Below are 21,869 nucleotides of genomic sequence, written 5' to 3' on the forward strand. Positions count from 1 at the left end.
ACTGAATGAGTTGTGAACAAATCATATACATGTCTGAAGAGTGCATCTTTGAAGGAATGTGCAATGGTTGAAATCTGGACTCACGTGACCACGTTATTTATTTTTTTACACATATATTTTGTATATGTAGATTTCGTAAGTCTTATAAAATCCAAAATCATCTCACTCTGACCAAGGACAGCTGTCACTTTACGTTGATTAATCCTGTTTCTTTTCTTGAAGAAACTGTTTTTTGGTCATTTGCACTTCTAGTAGAAATATACAGTAAATATAAATAAACATATATATATAAATATATATATATACATACATTGTATACAATATAGGGAAGCAAAACAAATTAGTTTCTAGAACTATTTACAAACAATATTAAATGTTTTTAGTGTTGCTTGAATGTCAGACCATGTGTTGTGAATGCTGCTAGTATCTATAGATTTATTTGTACTGTAAATAGAGATGAGATAAATCAACATTAGAGATATAGTAAAAAGGGTATAGACATACATATCAGTGGTGGTAGTGGTGGTTATCTAACAAGACACGGCTGTACCTGTATACATTTGGCCTGTGCTCTCTTGACAGGGTTAGCTTTCTGTTTTATTTGAGAACTATACTGAATACCTTGATGCAATATTACAACCGAGGGCAAAACCTTCACCCTTTATTGTCTTTTCTAAAAAAAAAAAAAAAAAATCCTCTCTTAATTACTATCTTTAATTCCCTGAGTAAAGTGAACAAATATTTTTGGGGGAAACACATTTTTAGTTTAGTGCGTTTAAAGAAACTTGAGGGGGAATTGCCAAAAATGTTAAAACGTGAATATTTCAGATTTTTAAACACACTTACCTGTGACACCTGAAGACAAGTAGCCCACTCCTAGTTTTCAAAGATTTCTCAGTGCCAAGTAATTAAGAATTTATTATGCTAGTCACAAAACAAAAAAAAAGGGGGGGTTGTTAGACACTCACACCTGTTTTTGAAGAACATGGTTATTTTGGAATTGTCTCTACAACATTGCCTGCATCAACTGAGCCTTTTAAATTTATTCAAATGAAAAGATATCTGGTGTTTATTGGAGAAGTTTATTGGAAATAAATTTATTTATTGAATTATAAATGTTTTATAATTGCTGTTTGCATGGTACCATGTGGCAATATTTGTTTTAGTGGTTTTATATTGTGATGACTTACATGTTTTAAGGTGCAGAGTCAGTGGTGGAGACAGGTGTCAAACGTTCTCAATGACCTTCAGATTTTGGGAACTCAGGAGTGCTGCCGCAGAGTCGGCAGCATGGTTCAACCTTGAAAACAAGTCTTTTGCAAAAAAAACACAACAAAAAAGCAAAATAAAATAAAAAGTATGAGTTCACTATATTGTTAATCGTTATATTTCAATCTCGCTCAAGTAGTCTTATGTAATGTAATAGGAGATTTTGAGTTTGCAAATAGACGAGCCTTGGGAATAGTCATTTCACATTTTTGTAAATATATCACAAATCAAGGACACTGTAATCTGCTAGTGTTGTCTTTTGTTGTACACTGTTCTATCACTGTGGGCAAAGTCTTAGAGTTTTGTAAGATTATGTGCAATATTGTTCTCATTGTTTTGTTTTTCTTTCATTTTGTCACAGTTTCAGTTTATATAAATAACTGGAGATGTCAGCAGTCTCTTAAATTTTTTGAGTGTTTGTCACCAGGTCTTTTGGACCAGAAAAACCTAAAGTGTTCAACCAAAATGTGGCAGAGACAGCACAGCACTTTACACTGAGGGGGGCACTCTGTGATGGGGGCGGTGGGATGGAAAAACAACCAGCCTGCTCTGTACAGACTCTGTCCCACAGTGATCCCTGGTGGCACAAGAGTGTATTTACAGCCAGCTGTGGCGGTCTGACAGCTCAGACTAAAAAAAAAAATAAAAAAAAAATCATGAAATCCCATGAAATCATCATGGTGCAGTTTCCAGCTGCAGCAATTCAGACACCTATCTGCTAGTTTTGTTTGCATCTTATCATTTCAGCCTTTTCCTGAACATTTTTAGCATGCGTCACTTTTTTTTTCCCCTTTCTATTGTCAAACTTCTTTAAAAGAATAATAGTAACTGTTAAATTTATAGTGCTTGTCACTCAATCTGTGAGGTGAGCCTTCCCAGAATCCCCCCTCCACCCCTCAGCCTCGCTCCTCAGCCCCTCTGTCCCAGATCCCTGGTCTCCCCGTCCCAGCTACAAAAATCCACCCCAGCTCTGTATTTTAAATGTGAATGCAGTATAATTCTGAAAAATGATCAAAGAATATAAAACTTGCGCTTCCAAATCTGGTACAGGCTCTGCTTGGACAAAGCGAGATAGTTGACTTAGTAACCAGCACGTCCCTCGCCCCCCCTGAACTGATCCGTGATTTAGATCAGATCTTTCACCTGCACAACTGTAGCATGAGGCAAACCTGCCGGTTGATCATTACCCAGTCTCCATCCTTAAATGGATAATAAGGGCTCTGAAACACATCTGTTACCGGGTTGAGGAGGCTGTCGTGTTAAGACACCAACAGAGAAATACAAAACAAATCCCAGATTATTGCAGAGGGGGCACACAGTCTGTAGCTGAAATAAGATCATACCCCCTCAGTATATCTTCACAGAAGCATCAGATGTGCCTGATATGGAAGGTAATGCAGCAGCTGCACTTAGATTTCACACAGTCGATCTCTCTGGGAGTCAGATGAGGAAAAACTCAAGTGGCTATCCATGCAGTGCAAGCAGAGCCCCATTCCGGTTATGTTGTGTAACTCAGTGCATGCATGCAACTACCCTGAACAAGGTGTATTGAAAATATATTGGGTGTTTGTGGTATAAAAGTATTTTGTTTATATCAGACACTTTTCTTTCTAGTAGTAGGATATTTTTCCTTAGCACTGGCCCATTGTATCCCAGATGAATATTATTCTAGTATGAGATTCTATTTTTTATGGTAGATCTATTGACAAGGTCCTCTCATTGTGTCTAATACCTGCAGATGAAGTGATTACCAAAGTATATTTCCGTTAACTACAAAAATGTGTGAAACTGTGTGCTCCAGTGAATTAGATGAAGACAAGTGCATATGGTTTATCTTATCAAAATTTGTAGCAAATATCACTTAAATAAAAATACTGTTTCAACAAGGTAAAACACAGAACCCTGGACGTGCCAAGGTCAAGGAGATGCCTGTTCATTTTTATTTTAAGTTGCTTGAAAAAGCAGAAAGTCTGCTGCCTGTCCAAAGCCGGTGATTTACCTCTTTCCAGTCACCAGCTTTGGTTTCATTCAGTGTATTAAAATAAGTATTTCCAACTACCAAAACTGCTTTGCTTTGTAGGCATTCAGATTACCTTTAAAGGGCAAGTTGTGCATTTTGGGAAGGGCACAGACTGGAAAGGGATTTTGCTTTTATCAAAAGGTAACAAAGTCCACCTACCAGCATCTCTGAAGCCCAAAACACTGCATCTGGTTTGTGTGACGGATACTTAAACCGAGACTCAAAAACAGATGGCTTGTGGAAGGACTGTGCCCGGGTTCCAGTAAGTTGCCGGTCCTAAGAAATAGTCAAGTATGTACTGTCACCATTATAAACTTTGGTTTTTGTACAATTGAAATAAGATGTACACATAAGTACTGAGTTTTAATAAATGCCCAGTTTCCTTTGAACAGATACAGTTATTGAAGATTCCAGTCTCTCTGCTATTTAGTCTGCTGCAGCTTCTCCTCATTCAACTTTTATTTCATGCGTATTTCCCAAAATGCATTATTCTTTAGTACTTGATGGCCTTTAACAAAACATAACCAGTACCAGAACCTTGTCACTGTCCAGACTTGTTTTTAATTCACTGGACTTGTGGGAAACATTTTGTACGGATGCTTGACAAATGGATGCAGACGCTCTATACAGCATACACACAAAGACACACCTGTACCAAATTTCACCAATATGGAAACGTTCTTTCATTCTGAACTGTTCATTACCTTTCCTTGACACCATACCTAGTCTTAAGGTAAAGCCGTAGTGTGTCCTTTCAGTTCTGTGGGAGTGTGTTTGTGTGTACATGTCCACTTGTACCTGCTGCGGACAGGGGTGGTCAAGGGTGAGGGTGGGAGGGGGCTACGTGTAAATAAATCAAATACAGTTAGTGTGGAGGTGTTTATTTTTTTGTGTCAGTGCAAGTAAAATATTCTAAAATAAAAAAAGACCTGTATTATTCTCTATTGTGGTTCATGGTACATTTAAAAAGAAAAAGAAAAAAGTAGTTTTATCTTACATTTCAAATGCTTATCTCTATGGCTTCTGGCGATACCCGTTCCATTTTATAGATTTGTCAGCACAAAATGCAATAAACCAATACCATTTTATTACAGGAGTTGTGTCTGAGTTTTTAATTATGTCTCGTTTTGTGCATGAGAACAATGTTACAAATTAAAAGAATGTAAAACAATAAAACAGTTGGAAAAGAACTCAGGAGTCCATCAGTAAGCAAAATGTATTTCATAACGCGTACTGAAACTGAATTATTTTCTGACAAATAACTGAAACAGTCCTCACATTTTATCAACACAATATGAAGGAAGATTAAAAACTTTTTACATAACGTCCCTACAGTCTATCAATACTACGCTGATAACTCACTGCACAGGAAAGGATATGGCAGAGGGAGAAAAATAAGTTTACTACAGCTTTTCAGTAGTGCCGGGGGTACAAAGACACAGGTGGGGCCTGACCCATGTTGGGTGATGGTCTGGGGGGTGGCTGCTGAGAGGCCCCACTACCCACCAGATGGTTGAGAGAAGGTCCACTCTGAATGAGTGTGTCAAGAGCTTTCTGGACACTTGGGTTGTCAAAATTGATACCTGAAGCAGAGGCAGGGGGTCTCTGACCACCTGGGGCAACTGGCATACGGCCTGGAGGGTTGGAATACCCCTGAGATCCAGGTGCAGGACCTGGCATTGGTGGGCGGGCTGGGTTTTGGGAAGGAGGCTGGCCAAGAGACCCATATGAGTGTGACTGTGAGGGTGCAGAGGAGAGGCCACTAGTGCCTGTTAACTGCCCACTGCCACTGTTAAACAGACTGAGGATTTTAGCCTGCAGCTCCTGCTGGTGACTTGGGTTAGCCGATGTGCTTGAACCCGCTGACAGACTGAGGTGACCTGACTGTGGGGGTGTGAGAGTAGATGGAGGGTGTCCTGCAGCTGAGGGGGGAACATCATGATGTACTGCTGCAGGAGGACCAACGTGGACTGGAGCTGTAGGAAGACAAATTATAGTTATTTACTTCTTTATTCAGCAATAACCATTTAACCAGTTACTCATTTAGTGTGCTTAAGTGCATGCAAGTCAAAAATTTAAAGCAATAAAGAGGTGCTACCTGCAAGAGGATCGGCTGCACTTCGTACCAGCCGAGTTCTTTTGTCCTTCAGGTATGCAATCAGACTGTCCAACTCCTCTGGGGTCACAAATCTACCCAACAAAACAAAGGCAAAGACAAATCAAATGTTGACTATGTAAAGTGCCACAACACACAGTAGCTGTTTAATTGTAAATTCTTGATGTTTCACAATACTTGTATAAAGCTTAAAGATTTTAAACCCGTTACCTATTTTCCGCCAGCAGTGTGATGTTGGTGAGTAAAGAAATGGGGTGGCTCTCTCGGTCAGGCTCCCTGAGTAGCACATCATCTGCCATCTTGGCAGCCTTTCTGGCTATTTCCTCACGTTCTTTTTCACGGTTTTCCACTTTGTAGGTGTCGTAGTTGTGGGCCACCAGCATCATGGCATCCTGCATGGGCATATTTCGATGCTCTGTGGGAATAAATACAATGTGTTAGCAAGCAAAACATAATAAACTTTTGAATGACCCGAACTGTTCCAAACCACATGTGAATATTGCTGTCTTCAATTACCTTGAGGTGTGCCAAACAAGATGTTGACAGTGCAGGATCGATGGACCTGGTGCTGCTGGGTTATGATGATGGCAAAAGGAGTACGGGCTCGGCCTACGTCCTCCAGTGCCTGAGTTAGAGATACTTCTGTGTTGAGGAAGATCAGATCCACCACCATTCCCAAATCACGAACCTTCCGCCCAACCGTCTCCGCATACTCCCTACAGTTGGTTTTGAAGCACAAGTACAGACAGACACGCACACACAGACACACGTGCACACACAGGAGCAGTATGAAATGAAAACATGCCATGCACTTGTTGAATATTTAAAGACATGTTTCTCTGGTCCAAGATCATTTTTTCACCTATAAAGAACAGAGACTGTGGACATACTTTTGGGCCTTGTTGACAACAATTACAGAGCAGTCGACAGGACGGTCAACGTCATGGCGTCGCTGAAGTTCTTCATAGTACTGTCGATACAGCTCATTACGCCGGCGCTCTTCAGGTCGTACACGCTCATCTACAGGTAGGGGTGGAGGTCATTTCAAAGTAATTAGGCTTTAAAAAACACACACACACACACACACACACACACACACACACTGGACATACTATAAACACACTTCAAGCCTTGCAAAACATTTGGCAAACTTCACTTCCAAAAAATTTGAAATTACATGATTTAAACTGTTATTAACCCATGTTTGTCTTAATTACAATTTGATTCAACACACAAAAAGTTGTACCCTTAATTTCAGACCACATTTAAGAAAGCAATGCAGAAATCCTGGTAGTTCATAGTCCTAAATCTTACAATTGCAAACATAGTACCAAAAAAAAAAAAAAATTAAAAATTAAATAAAACTTACAAGTGTGATGTTAGAAAGAAAAATATGAATAATGAAAATGAAACCCAATTTAAAAAAAAAAAAAAAAAAGAATTTAACACAATATTTCTCCGAGTATTCAAACTAGCCATATTTGCACCTGCAGCATGTACACTGAAGTAGACATACCTTCTGGCTCACGCCGTCCATTCCAGGGATCTGCATAAGGATCCCTGTAGGGCTCATCCTTCCTCCTGTAATAGTCTTCAGCAGCACTGCCACCGCGATAGTATCGGTCATATTCGCTTCTGCTTTGTGGGAACATTTCAGGTTCAGACAAAAGCTTAACCATTCAAACTCAAGACTCTTAGTTAATGGGTGGTGCGTCGGTCACCTGTAAGCAGTATCCCGTGGGTCACCTCTGATGTCCTTGTCTCTGCTCTCTGAGCTACGGTACCGGTAATCGGGGTCACGAGAGTGGCCAACTGGTCGAGGCTCCCGGGAGTCCCTCCCATCACGGCTGTCCCGAGGCTCACGTCCGTCACGCCCATAAACGGGGGAGCGAGACCGAGGTCGTGGCTCTTTGCTTTCCCCGTAACTGCTGTACGGGGCCCTGAGAGAAATGGTATCCATTAGTGTAAGGTAAGAGTTATGGCTGCCTATAAATTACTGTAGAGAGCAACAGGAATGTCTGTCCTCAGCTGATGAAGACAGGCCTACAGCTGGTAGTGTAAATTTGTAACATCTATTTATTCAAATGTGAAAAAGTGTTTGCACAAATAAAACTGAGAAACCGAAACACCCCCCCCCCGGTCACACAGCTTGCACACATTCAATCCAGGAAGAGATTCCGATAAGTCTCAGCGACAAGCTTTCAAAAAGGTTCAGTGATCTACAAATGCACCATTATCAACCAACCATTTAATGTCCAATGACCATAAATCCCGCTCTGAATACACAGGTACTTTTTGAAGGTGGTTTATTTTGCACATGCAGCTCAATAAGCTTACAGGCTTTTTATTTCTCAGAAAGTTGCATTTCCATACTCTAAATGAGGTCGCAAAAAAATGCCAGAGACCGAGCAAACGCGTTTCACAAACAATATTCTAATATTCAGACATTGCATGATACCAGTTTTATTTAAGTCAGATTATATGTTTTTTTCCCTAAACCACTGATTTTTGGTAATGTCTTTAATTGTGGTCAAAGAAAGTGTTAGAAAAAAAGGTTTGACCAAATATATTACAGTGTAAAACAAATTTTATAAAGCTCAACTGAGAAGTGGTTCACAAAAATACATGCTAAACTGGAAAGAAAGCAGCACGTTTAGCGTTCCTTTGTATTGCCACACCGTTATGTTGCCTACTTTTCCCATTTGTAATTTCTCTGATCCACAAACAGAGGCTAAGCAGTATTATGCTTATTGTGTTTAAACTGAAGTGAAATGGATATACCAGCTAACTATTGTAAAAAAAGAAGCCATTGCCTATCCTGTCCATAAAGTGACAATCCAACACTTTATTTACAGTAAGAAAGATGAAAAGCAGGTTTCCCTTAATTGGATGAGATCAAATGCAGGTCAACACAGCGGCAGCCTAAAAAATAAGCTTCCACACTGACCGTTAGTGGGCTCAGTAGAATACTACATATTGTGACAATTAAAACTCACGATAGGCAACTGTATCATATTTAAACAAACATAAACCTAATGCCCAGTGGAGATGGTCCACAGCCTGATGTCTCTGAAATACAATTCTCTGATGTGTAGGATGCTCTGTAGCATGCGCAGAGTCATAAGCTCCAGGGTGGTCACTGAGCTGGTTAAAGGCATAGAGTAAAAAAATTCACACTGGTAATTAGGGTACTTTTTTTTTTTTTTTTAGAGGCACCCTGTGGAGTTTTGACCATGGTTTTAAGGATGGGTCAACATGGTTTGTATTTTGTGCAGATATCAGGTGATGCAATGGCTTTGTGTTCTTCCACTGATAGCTGCATTCAAGAAGTGTGGCTACTCACAAACAAAGGCAGAGAAGACGACAGCTTCCAACAAAGTTAATAAACCAATGGACTTTGTAGAAGCGCTGACGATTTTTATATGCACGTGTACACACCCACGCAGAAGCAACATATATAAAAAACAGAAATGGCGAAATAGACCACAATCTAGTTAGCAACTTACCATTAGCCACTCTGCTGTACAATGTGATGCCATTTCTAAATTATCCTAAGCATCTTTTTCCTGCATTGTGTTTTTTTGTTTTATTTTTTTTTTTAAACCTCAGCACATATTGGAGAGTACTGACATTGACTCAATATCTGCATTAAGCCCATTTCAGCCAGATTTTATTGGGATCTTGATGAAAGGAAATAAAGTTTCTCTTTTTTTTGGCTGGCTTGCCCCCATCCTCCCACCTTGCCAGAAGTCTCTACTCTGGTAACCAGAAAAAAAAAAAAAAAAAAAAAAAGAAAAAGCCACTGGGTTTCGGAGTTTTTTTTTGGTTTTACATTAGATATATACAGCTAAAGGCATTTTGTTGTGAGGCATAAACCTGTGAACTGGACATGAACCACGAGAGATGATAAGACAATTGTTACTAGCTGTAAGAGGAAGTGTCGCGCAAAGAAAGGCAGCGCTAAAAAAAAGCCAGAAGGTCAACAATATTTGAGACAAAGACACTTAAATTACATCCATGTGTCTCTTTTCTTTATTTCAACACATCAGTAAATTTTTAACTTGGCGTGAAATACTGAATACACCAAAAACAAACCCGTCTAATGGTGCAGTAGCATCCATAAAGTGCACTTCTTCACTGGTGGAAATTACAGGTGATTGTAAAGTACCTTTTTTGTTTTTTTTGTTTTGTTAAAAAAAAAAATAAATAAAAAATAACAGCAACTGAGAGGCGATGGTAGTTCTTCACACTCATTTCGCATTACTTTACCTTCGTGGAGGGCTCTGCTGGGATTGAGGTTTAGCTTGCCGTCGCTCCACTGCCATATTTACATCTGAAAATAAATCAATCCAAACGTTGAACACAACAGTGACATGGAGATCTGCTAATGATGTTCACGCAAAAATGGGAGTGGTTGCGTCACGACTTTCACCGTCCAAATGAAACCGAATGCCAGGATCCAAAATTTGAAAATCCAAAAAAGACGAAAGTTCAAAATGCAGAAAATTCTGTTGCCCAATCTGTCAAATTGATTTCGAGATGCACCCAAAATGAAGGAAGTCTTTTCTTCGGGTCAAAATTTGCTAGAAAACAGCAAAGCTTGAACGTATTAGATTTTCAAGTTTAAATTTGGCATTTTTGGCCCAAACCAAAAATGACACACGAATCCACGTCGAAGTATCTTACACAGCAGTGTTGCAAATAAAACAAACTGAGATTGAGGCCTTGCCAAAATTTAAATGCGCATGTTTATTTACTTTGTTGATTTGCAACTTAAAAATTAATAATAAAAAAAAAAAAATTCTAACAAACTGCTAGTTCATTTGAGGCTACAATAAATCTCCAATTTTATCATATTGTAAACGGCATCTCATGTGCTGAAGGTTAACTGAACAACAAGAACAAATAAAGCATTTGCGGCTTTTGTTTTAATTTTTTTCATTCCCAAATTCAGACAAAGACAATTATACCCTTCAAATTTTTATTTATTAATTTTCCCACCCACACAACCTGACCTTAATCTTTCATTAGCGTGGTTTTTGCTTCTCAGCCAACTCCAATAAAAACTCCTTCAACCATATAATCATATCATTTGCAGTTAAGGCTTACCTATTTTATAACCTTTATATATTCGACCCTTTTGGGCCGCCTTTGCAGCTTCGGCTTCCTCAATGCGTTCAAATTGTACAAATCCAAACCCACGAAACATGGATACGCCTGGAAGAGGAATATTTCAAGTGCATAACCTTAGGACAATTTTGAGCATTTTTGATAAACTACCCAATTAACCTCCTTTAATTATATCAAAAAGAACACTTGTATTCCATGCGAAGACTTATGCCTAATAATTTATTGTAACTAGACATCTAAAACATTTCATATGACTAGGGCTGCAGCGATTCCCCGAGTAACTCGATTATAAAAAAAAAAAAAAATCCTCGAAGCAAATCTGCTGCTTCGATGCTTCGTTTAAACTCTGCAGCGATCATGTGTCTCCACGCAAGTAGAGCGTGTTTCGCCGACTGTTACACAGGTCTCTGTAGTTGTCTTCTTCTTGTGGATTTAATGGCGGTAGACAAACCAGCTTATAGCTGCATTACCCCACCTACTGGACTGGAGTGTGTATCAGGCGTTTTAAAAAAAAGAAAAAAAAAAAAACTCAGATTCTAAAAATGTCAATGTCGCTGCGACGCATTCCCTTTAACACTGAGTCACTGACATGTTTTTCCACACCTCGAACGCTCTGCTGTGTTTGGGTGTTGTGCTTGCTGTGCTGAAAATTTCAGCTGTTATTTTTTTTTTTTTCCCTCTCTCTACTTCAGCTCCTAGAAGGGACCGCTATAACCAGACATATTGCTAACAAGCACAGCTATTAGCACTAGCGATCGTCCGGTACCGGAAGGTCCCCTTCCCCGTCAAAATACTTTAATCCCTGGTTAGTGACTAAAAATAGACCTGTAGTATAAAAGTATTTAGGAGAATGCTTGTGAATACAAAGCATTTCAACATTACGCTGTTAAAGCCCCAGTTTTTCAACAATAACACTGATAACACAACAGCTGCTGTCAGCTGTTTTACGTGCAGTCTGTCTGCGCAAAGGGGTGGAGCCATAGAGACGGTGAGCTCAGGTGGAGAGAAAGTAAATGTTTTTCTAGCGTCCAAAAGGAATCCCCTCCCACCACCACCATTAAACATTCACAGGGAAACAGCTGCAGGTCCTTCATCAACCACCTGATCAGCAAGTGAAGAAAAGAGAACTTTGTAGCTGCTCCATCCACCGCTGTTTGTTTCACACAGCAAGAAACTGTAGTACGTAATTTAAAATATGCAGTTGAACTATTAATACGAAAAAATTATTATCTGATTACTCGAGTAATTGATGGAATAATCGACAGAATACTCAATTATTAAAATATAGCTGCAGCCCTACATATGACTTTTAGGGAAAACCTCTCTGATGAATATTGGCATGTCATTAAAACAGGCAACTTGTCGCTTGTATTGTGTTTACTGACCGACTATCTTCCCGTATGGGCTGAACAGGTCTTCCAAATCCTTCTTCTCCATGTCGGAGGTTGGCAAATTCCCAACAAAAATCCTCCTCTCCAAATCTCTAGGATCATTACTGCTGCAAGAGCGCGAATAGCGCCCTGGTGATGGGCTGCGGCTCCTTCGGCGAGACATGATTAGATCCCAAGTTCGCTGGTTTGTTTCTTCGTGCGTCTCAAATGCTTGAACAGGTTTGGTTTGTTCTCTTAAGAGATCAAATTCCTTTGAAGGATAAAAAGTTTTAGTAGAGCAAAAGTTCATAAAATCACAAAGCAATCTCAAAATTAATTTTCAAATCCAAACGAAGTGGAAATGTGCCGATAAATCAAAATCCTCCAAGAATATTCACACATTTTAATTTATTTATATCCTCCACACTAAACTGTACAATTGGAACCTGTGTGAAATATATTTAATGAAAAGCAGTAAAATTTTTCCATGAGTAAGGACCTCTCTTTAAATCTCTGTCAATTTTTACAACAGGGAAGAAATGAATGCTGGAATTTTATTAAGAAAGGCATAAACAAGGATCGTCAGTGATCCGCTAAGAAAATGTATTCAAGTCATCTGTTGTGGGCGTAACCATTGGCATCCAACTTTGTTATGTCCACGCATCCCTTGTGCCCCTCTCCCAAAAATACTCATCGTAGATCCGAAATGGTAGAAATTCCCAGAATTATTCTCAGCACATTTTATGATGTCAAGCAACTAAATTAGGCAGTTCACACACGATATATATCAAGGTCACCTGAATTATCGTCTAACTGTTGTAGTGTACAGTGTGTCATTTGGGGATAAACCTTCCCAGCTATAATGAAAAACTGGGAAAAAAATAAAATATTAGTCCACTTTTGACACCTATGTAACACTTTTTTTTACAGTTTAGTGTGGAGTGGCCCAAATGTCACTTGGGCAATAGGTTAAAGTTAAATTAAACTGTACCTTTCCACATTTGAGAGTTTGCCATAAATTACATGAAAGTCAAGTGTAAGTTTATGTTTGTTGAGTATATCAACAACAAAAAAAAAAAAAAAAAAAAAAAAAAGCAAATCTACCATTTAGCCACGATTCTGTAATGCAACGGACTCCAGTATGAATTTCCTTAGGTAGTTTTTCTACACACTGTGCACACGTACTCACTGTTGCAAACAAAAATAAATAAATAATTCCACCATGGCAGCTTCTGCTGAAGTGACAATTTTCTCAACTCCATGCAAAATATTGGGTAAAATTTTGTTGAAATAATTGTTCATTGATCCAGATGCAAGCAGAAAACTGCCAAGTGTTCAGCTGACATCTCAGACACTTCCATCTCATAGTGAAAACAAATTATCCCTCTTTAAATGGCACAGGTTATGCCAGAATATGACCGCAGAACAAATTAAGATGTCTTCTCATTAAATGTGCAATGACCGTTTGCCGATAAATCACGAAGTTCTGAGTGTACCCTTTTGCATCACTCCAAAGTAAATGCGAGTTTTCCGCAAAGAAATGACAACTGAAGAAAATGAAACCACACTACAGAAGCAGGACCAATCAGCGAGGAAAATGCCATAAATAACGTAGGAGAACGTAATCCTGCAACACCCATGGTGGTGTAAAAGGAAAGGTAAAGAAAATATCAATGACCCAACTACTGATTATTTTCTTCTTTAAAATTTTAAAACTTTTTTTGAAAAGTCACGTTAAAACACTTCCCTTGGTACAAAACACAAAGCCATAAATATCATACCACAGCTGAATCCCACAATTGTACTTGGTTGTTGTACAGATGTGGCGAAAATAGCACAGACACCAGTGTCAGACATTCAGGATTCAGGGCAAGTGGCTCTGCCAACTTTACAATGTACTGTAGTTACAGTTGATGAGTTAAATACTTTCGAAGGTTCATGGTGCAAATTTAAAATGACACCACCCAAGAAAAATACACCTCATTAGGTCTCAGACAGTCCTTTATGTAAATTAAATGCAGTCCTCTTCTTTTGAAAGAACGTCGTCTTGAAGAAAATCACATTAATTGAAATGAAATCACATACTTGTCGTTGTTGAAAATGCCAAACCTCAAATGCATCGTTTTGATCAAACAGAACAATTTTGTTGTAAATCCTCAGGAGAAACGCGCGTTTTTACGTGCCTTAGATGACGCAATATAAAATTCTTTCAGCGCAATAGAATCTCAAGACATTTTTTGGTCTCAGGATACATACAGCACAAACTATCAGAGTTGCACTGGATTTATGCTTGAATTAATTTACATATACTTTTCAGGAAGCAGCTCCTTACATACCTTAACTTGAACCTGGATGCCCTGAATTCAGCGTCCAATGAATTTGGAAAACTAGAGTATCTGAAAAAAGAAAGAACACAACAAACACTTATGAAATTAATCAATTAAAATGCTCTGAAATATAGTCTCACACTGCCCGTCAGAAAGTGATTGAAAATCAACCCACAATAAGATTCATATGTACACACACACACCAGCCATTTTATTTGTCATGCCTTGCTAGAATTGGGTTCAACTTTATTTTGCCTTAATTCTCTGCCAGAAACATTCTCAGTTCTCCTGTTCTGCCACATTCCAAAGGTGCTCTATTGAATTGAGATCTGGTAACTATACAATTTGGAACTTTAAGTTACTTTTTTGACATTTCACTTTCCCCCCAATTAAGAGGAATTAGCGAAATGTCAAAAAAGTACAGGGCCAAACTGTATGTTATTTTTGACATCAAATAGCGGACCGGAAGTAGGGGGCGGGGCCGGTTGCGGCCCGCGAGTTTGAGATCCCTGTACTACTAAGAGGACTAAAGTGTGCTTAGAAAATACCCCCCCCCCCACACACACACACACACACACACAATTACACCACTGCCATGAGCCTGAACCACTGATACATAACAGGATGGATCCACACGTTCTTGTTGTTTACAACAAATTCATAAATTAAGACTTGGATCATTCAATGCTTTATCAACTGTCTATTGTACCAGTTTGGTAAGCCGGTATATAGTGCAGTCTCAGTTTCCTGTTCTTAGCCAATAGTATTCGGTGTGGTCTTCTGCTGCTGTCACCCATCTATGTTAAAGTTCAATGTGTTGTGCATTCAAACATGCTCTTCTGGACACCTTGGTTTTAACAGCTATTTGAGTTAATATTGAGTTAAAGATGCTTCCTGGAATACACACAGACAAATTTTGGGACACGATTTTTTTCGTAAGAAAGCTATAAAAAAAAAAAAAAAAAAATTAGTTGGCTTTAAGTATTTCACATATATAATTTAATTGTAAATACATAACTCATAAAATGATACCTGAACAAATGAATGCCTACTGCCTACTGGAGAGAATTTTAATTTAATTTTCTTTTTTTTTGGGGGGGGGGGGGGGGGGGGGGGGGTTAAACATCAACGCAAGCAGAAAACTTTATATATCAGCAAAATGTATTGCATCTCCTAATACACCCTATCTGAACTAGCACTGGTACAAACGTGCTACTGTAAAAGGCAACCCGTTTGTGCTAGCTTTTAAAGCAGAACAAGCGTGACCGCAGCTCGTAATGGTAGTTTCAAAACTGAGTCCTCGCAAAAAATCTCCGCTCGCCTCGAAAATATCGAGCTACACGCTGCGGCACCAGCTATGCGACCCAAAACAACAGACTAGGTATTCTGATTATAATTATGCAGCGTAACGTTAACAGCACCGCACTCACACACCGCCATTCCGAGACGCGTTATTAATTACGTGGTTACAGAGCAGCTACACGGAGCTAGGGTAATGTCGGCCGTTAGCCATTTAGCGCTACCATAACCAGTACCTTAAAATCGAACAAAAAGCCTCACAGTTACATCTCCAACTGCTTTAAGATACACGGTTCGCTTCACGCAATACTATGTAAAGGATGAAAGCACGACTCTAGCCTTACCTTCAATGTCTATTTTATGTCAGTTTTCAGCCTCCCGAGGCCACAAACAACCCCTGTCCTCTCACGAAGCTGCGCCTCTTTTTCACTTTATTTACGGCAACTGGCCTCGATGTCTTCTTCTGCTACTTTGCAGGTGTAACTGACATTTTATTTAGCCTATATATCGCCACCTATTGGTTAATTGTAACTTATGTGCAGTACATATGCCCTCCTAAAAAATAAATCATAAATGTAATTCAATGAAATAAAAAAGTGTGTGCTGTGTCGGAGTGTTCCCAGGATCCCTGTTACAGCTCCAGCTCCATATAGCTATCGTTAAACATGTTCCCCACCGATATTGGTTTTACATGGCATGTTTTAGAGGCTTAATCTTAGAGAATGGGTTGGCTTCAGAGTAACTAAAGAAATATTGGACTGAAATATAAAACTGAACTAGATCTACTGTGGTTTCAAATTAAGCTGTTGTAAAGTCCAGGTTTTCTGGCACAAAAAAAAAAGTTAAATAAAGTCTTACGTTATTCTAAAGGGATATTTTTAAATAACCTTAAATTAAAATAACATGTTCCACTGTCTTTCTCTGTGGAGTTTGCATGTTCACATGCAGTTAGTAGTGTTACCCATAGGTGTCAGTTTCTCTGCGTTAGCCCTGCGGCAAACCTGTCCATGTTGCACCCCACATTTCGCCCAATTGCAGCTGAGATAGGCTCCAAACAGCATGCGCTGCGGAGTTTTTTTTTTTATTATCATTATTATTTCAGTACCTTTTATTTTCTAAAGATTTTTCAGACCATTCAACACAAATATGCAAAAATTAATCATTTGACGTTATTTAACTGCATATCTTCAACCGCTTCAAATGACTTGAAGGCAGCGTGGTTGCCAGGTTGCGATATGGTTTATTCAGTTTGTACGTAAAAATTAACAAAAAATGACCATCCCTGAGTTTCGTATAAAAACATGTATTGCACTTCATTTTAATTCCCATGAGGATCTGTTAGTATTATAATTATTATTTAACACTTTCATATTCCCGGAACCGTGAACATTGTTGTTCAACCGGCTCACAGAGGTGGTTTCCGGAACTGGGCGGTCGTTGTGTTGGGAGGAGTCAGTCCCACATACATGGCAACATTCACCGTCGCTTTGTTAACGCTTCATTGAGCCAAGATGGCAGATTTCGAAGTGCTCGGCGATGAAGAGAAGGTATTTCTCTCAATAAACCATGCAATAACTATCGTTTTAGCTGAAGTCTTTGTCGTGAACAATAGTGCAGCTGTGAGAGATCTTTACAGTCGAGCATGAATGGCCAAGAGGGCCGTGTTAAGTGTCTGTTTGGTGCTAGCTAAACCAAGGTAGGGCTGTATTTTGACAGCTCAGAGCTGAAGCTTGTGTGTCCCTCTTAAACGTAAAGTAACTTAACTAAAACACTCGTTTTAATTAGGACCTGCAATCAGCGTACGGCTGAAGTCGATGCTTGATGTTGCTCGTAACTTTATAATGGTTGGCAAATGCTAAATCGAAGGAAGTCCAGGTACTTCCTGCATTTACAGCAAGGATAATGACAGTGCACCGATCGCAGAACACCACCCACACCCTGCAAACTTTTACGTTTAGCTTCCTCAGCCGGTTTTGCTAACATATCTGAATTTGCGCTGATATGTTATAAATGCACTGCAGGCCTGCGATATTTTTTTTTTTTTTTTGGCACTAGAAACGCATGAGGAAGATAGCGCTCCTGTCTCCCTGCAGTGTTGTTGGGCCTCGCAATAACTGGTGCTGCTGTCTGTATCGTGCTGCAACATGTTGTAAAATAGCGCATTGCATTCCTGAAGCTGATGGTCTGGCCAGGAGCTTACAGATCTAAGTATCACTTCACTGAATTCTTAAAATAAAATACATAGGTTGGTGTGATAGCGAGAGTACAATAACACATTTTAACTTTTCTGAAGACTCTGCATTAATAGTGCGTTCATTTGAGTTTGAATTACATAACGGAGAAGCTGAGTCTGAGCCTGGGAGTGTCCTGTGGGCTCTGAATGGAGACACAGTGCCTGGGCCACTCTTAAACTAGGTTAGTCATTGTAATGTCCTTCTGCCCTTTCAGCAGGACAGCCCAATTGTAGGTCAGCGCCAGCTGCAGCCCTGAAGGCTTTAATAATCCTGTCTGCCTGACAGATAGCATCGCTGGCAAAATCATACTATAATGCAGCACTGACGTCAGGGTTTTTGTACAGGATTATGTTGTTAAGATGGTGAATTTGTAGTTTGAAATGTAGGTGAAGTTGTAACCTCTACGGATGAATAAATTCACTTCGAATTTTACAATGCGCTGCCTGCCTGATATAAATGTATAATTTGCTGTCCTTACTGAGTACTACTTTGTGAGAGCAGTGGTACCTGCCTCAACCTCTTCTCTTCGGGGCTTTGACAAAACATGCTTACGCTTGCATATTGGGTGGCTGCTAAGAAAAGCCCTTGGGTGACATGTACTGCCATCTGAGGAGTGACTGAAATGGAGCTAACCAGCCTGCAGCAAGTTAGCCCACTATTCTCTGCTTAACTCTAGTGGGAATTTGCAGGTTTTAATCTGTTCATATACATCACCTACAATATCTGTATCTTTATAAAATGAAATAAAATGGCAAGCTTAAAAAAAACAAAAAAAACCCAACAAGATTTGATAAAGTAGACTTGTTTTCCACCAACGGTTCTTAGAAGAGATGAAATGCAGATTTCCGTTGATGTTGTGGCACTTATTATTTTAAGTGTTATGACAACATGTCTTATTTGTTTCCAGGTCCGTATTGCAGCTAATTTTGTGATGCATGCTCCTCCAGGAGAGTTCAATGAAGTTTTCAATGGTAAGCCCCCATTACACCTTTAGTATTACTTGCAGTTATTGTGCAAAGAAAAATCTGGTCATGATTAATTTGCGTTACTTGTTGTTCTCAGATGTGCGACTTCTGCTCAACAATGATAATCTTCTCAGAGAGGGTGCAGCTCAGTAAGTTTCCTTCTTTCCTTTCCTATCTTTTAAGGCAACCTATTATACCTGTATTTATGTTGTATGGATGCATATAATAAACATGCCCCAAATTCCAAATAAAGAGATCACGCTTATGCAGTCTGAAGCTGAATCTGAGGCTTCAGTCTGATTATAATGCTCCTTTTCAGACAGGCTTTTCTACTCTTGGTTCAGCATGATGTCATTGAGAATGGCTATTCCTTATATGGTCAAAGAAAGCTACCAAAAGTCCAAGTGTTAAAGATTATTTTGAATCACAAAATCAGAAAACATGTAGCACTACTCTAGAGCCCAAGAGTAAAAATATGCAGCTAGAAATGAGCGTAATAGGTTCTTTTAAACTAGCAAAACAGTAATGTTATAGATGTGGATGAAGCTTATGGTCATATTGTCTTTTTTTTTTAATTTTATACAGTGCTTTTGCCCAGTACAACATGGATCAGTTCACCCGTGCTAAAATTGATGGATATGAAGATCCGGCAAGTATTTTTTTGTTTTTGTTACTGACCCTACTAAAAGTGTCATTTAGGATAGGATGTTTGAATGAACTCTCACGGTAACAGCAGGTTTCTCTGTCTGTGCTCCCTGCAGGTTCTGATAACAGAGCATGGAGACCTGGGTAATGGCCGCTTCTTTGACCCCCACAACAAGATCTCCTTCAGGTTTGACCACCTGAGGAAAGAGGCCAGCGATCCTCAGCCACATGAGGGCGAGGCAGCACTCAACTCATGGAGAGATGCCTGCGATTCTGCTATTAGAGCATACGTCAAGGAGCACTACCCCACAGGAGTCTGCACTGTAAGATCACTCCCTCTGACTGCACTATGGCTGTCATGTTCAGCTTAAGCCCAATAAATCACCCACTCCTGGTTTTTTGCTTCAGGTTTATGGGAAAACAATTGATGGCCAGAAGACCATTATCGCTTGTATCGAGGGCCATCAATTTGAACCTAAAAACTTCTGGTAAGTTGAGAGAGGATAATGATCTCTTTTTAAATTCCTAATCACATTATCTCAAACAATTATGTTGATGTAGTGTATACATAATGATGCATTTGAGATCATCTTTCAAGCGTACGCATCTACATTTTCCTTCCCCAGGAACGGTCGCTGCCGGTCTGAGTGGAAGTTCAGTATCTCACAGTCTACAGCACAGGTTGTTGGAGTCTTGAAAATACAGGTATATTAAGTTTTTATTTGGTAGAGTTTAAGAATAACTGTGACATTAGTTTTGTTTCATTGTTATATTGTTTTAATCTTTATTTTCTCTCTTTACCACAGGTACATTATTATGAGGATGGAAATGTGCAGCTGGTCAGCCATAAAGATGTACAGAAATCACTGACTGTGTCTGTAAGTATTGCTCTATGTGGTCTGTAGTTTGTGTTGGTATTTTTAAAATATGTTTTTGGATTAGAGCATGTTGAATTTGATTTATAGTCTTGTTTAGTTGGTCTGTTTAACTCATGTATGTTTATTTTGGCAGAACGAGAGCCAGACTGCAAAGGTGTTGGTAAAAATTATTGAGGATGCAGAAAATGAATACCAGGTATGTGAGAATTGCCTCAATACAAGGGGGAAAAACAGTCAGAGAAGAGCTGTGGCATTTCCTACTGGCTACGTTCCTTGACAAACTGAGCACAAGTGTACATAGAACAATAGGTGATCTTTAAAAGGGGAAGACTGATTTTAACACACCAGGTTTTTTTTTTTTTTCCCCCTAGTTGATAAGTGATGGTATTAATGGCATTATTTTTGTAAGCGCTCTTAGCTGACAAGTGACCTTTGCAAGATTCTTCTACATATGTACAGTGGTGTTGTATTACTGATAAAATGCCATGTTAAGCAGTGGCAAATCAGAATTATTAATTAAATAATTGTCATTTTTCAGGATTTGAGTGGGGATAAGCAAACCTCATTTCAACATTAGAACTGCAAAGAACTATAACAACAGAAGAAACACTTTGTTGTTCTTGAGTAACAATGAAATAAAAAGCAGATAAATTGACTTCCAACTGTGGGGTCAGGATTTGAGTGAATGATATAAAAGCTCACTGGTGTGTTTTCCACCTAAAGACTGCTATTAACTGGAACTGAAATCCATAGACTGTTAAAGATGCACATAGCCACAGTGACATCACCCTCTGGTTTTTGGACTTTGGATTTTGAAACCACAATATTACCATTTAGACCACTACTGTTTTCCATTTAAACAAAAAAAAAAAAAAAAAAAGGGTCCTTTATACTGCAAGTATTGAACATACACATACTTTTTAATGCTGTGAATTTTACCACACGTTTTAACATGGGAGTGAATGAACTTTTTTTTTTTTTTTTTTTTTCTCAGGTGGCCATCAGTGAGAACTATCAGAACATGTCAGACACCACATTCAAAGCCTTACGTCGACAGCTCCCAGTCACCCGGACCAAGATTGACTGGAACAAGATCCTGAGCTACAAGATTGGCAAGGAGATGCAGAATGCATAGAGGACAGGGTCCACTGGGGTTATGGCCAACTTATTGGGAATAAGAAGCTGGTGATGCAGCCTAATATACTGTATGTCCTTCCAGAGAATTGCAGTTTTTGTTCAGCACCAAGAGGGGATGCCTTTATTTTAAAATGACATTGAGTGGTCTAACTGTTGCTCATTTGTAAACGTATATATATATTTTTTAACAAATAATGCCTCTTGTGACACTGTGAACGTTTGGCTGGTCCCTGCCATTCAAATTCTCACATACACAATATACACACAAAGTCTCTGATCCCTCAGTGTTTCAAATGGACACATGACCTCCTGAAAGCTCCTTGATTTTTATGTAGCGACTAAGTTACACTTTCTGTATAACTAAAATCCTTTAAGCGCTTCCTTACCTCTATAGTTTTTTTTTCTGGTTTTGTTCTTTTTTTTTTTTTTTTTAACAGAGGGAAAATATTATATGCAATTTGAAATGTTACCCAACTGGA

At 39.1% G+C, this 21,869-nt stretch overlaps 2 protein-coding genes across 9 annotated transcripts; one reads left to right on the forward strand and one right to left on the reverse strand.

Moving 5' to 3' along the window:
• Positions 1–4,132: 4,132 nt before the first annotated feature.
• Positions 4,133–16,143, reverse strand: ncoa5 (nuclear receptor coactivator 5). Of its 7 annotated transcripts, none has more exons than XM_030728716.1 (12): positions 15,876–16,143; positions 14,242–14,301; positions 11,921–12,176; positions 10,515–10,622; positions 9,675–9,738; positions 7,127–7,345; positions 6,922–7,043; positions 6,296–6,425; positions 5,922–6,121; positions 5,616–5,820; positions 5,388–5,479; positions 4,133–5,265 (listed from the first exon to the last, which is right to left on the reverse strand). In XM_030728716.1, the coding sequence occupies exons 3-12, from the start codon at positions 12,087–12,089 to the stop codon at positions 4,703–4,705; spliced, it is 1,872 nt and encodes a 623-aa protein (XP_030584576.1). In that variant the 5' UTR covers positions 12,090–12,176; positions 14,242–14,301; positions 15,876–16,143; the 3' UTR covers positions 4,133–4,702. The 7 variants fall into 7 exon arrangements, with proteins under 7 accessions (XP_030584576.1, XP_030584574.1, XP_030584579.1 ...); XM_030728714.1 differs by having other exon boundaries at positions 4,135–5,265; positions 5,922–6,124; positions 15,876–16,139; XM_030728715.1 differs by having other exon boundaries at positions 4,138–5,265; positions 5,922–6,124; positions 6,922–7,040; positions 15,876–16,132.
• Positions 15,518–21,861, forward strand: capza1a (capping actin protein of muscle Z-line subunit alpha 1a). 2 transcript variants are annotated; one of them, XM_030728723.1, is made up of 10 exons: positions 15,518–15,613; positions 18,673–18,736; positions 18,828–18,879; positions 19,316–19,379; positions 19,492–19,698; positions 19,784–19,863; positions 20,002–20,080; positions 20,182–20,253; positions 20,387–20,449; positions 21,248–21,861. In XM_030728723.1, exons 2-10 carry the CDS (start codon positions 18,697–18,699, stop codon positions 21,386–21,388), a joined length of 798 nt encoding a protein of 265 aa, XP_030584583.1. In that variant the 5' UTR covers positions 15,518–15,613; positions 18,673–18,696; the 3' UTR covers positions 21,389–21,861. The 2 variants fall into 2 exon arrangements, with proteins under 2 accessions (XP_030584583.1, XP_030584582.1); XM_030728722.1 differs by lacking the exon at positions 15,518–15,613 and adding an exon at positions 16,932–17,078.
• The last annotated feature ends 8 nt before the right edge of the window (positions 21,862–21,869 follow it).

Source organism: Archocentrus centrarchus, chromosome 5 (genome assembly GCF_007364275.1).
Source record: "Archocentrus centrarchus isolate MPI-CPG fArcCen1 chromosome 5, fArcCen1, whole genome shotgun sequence".
In the NCBI taxonomy this organism is placed as follows: Eukaryota; Metazoa; Chordata; class Actinopteri; order Cichliformes; family Cichlidae; genus Archocentrus; species Archocentrus centrarchus.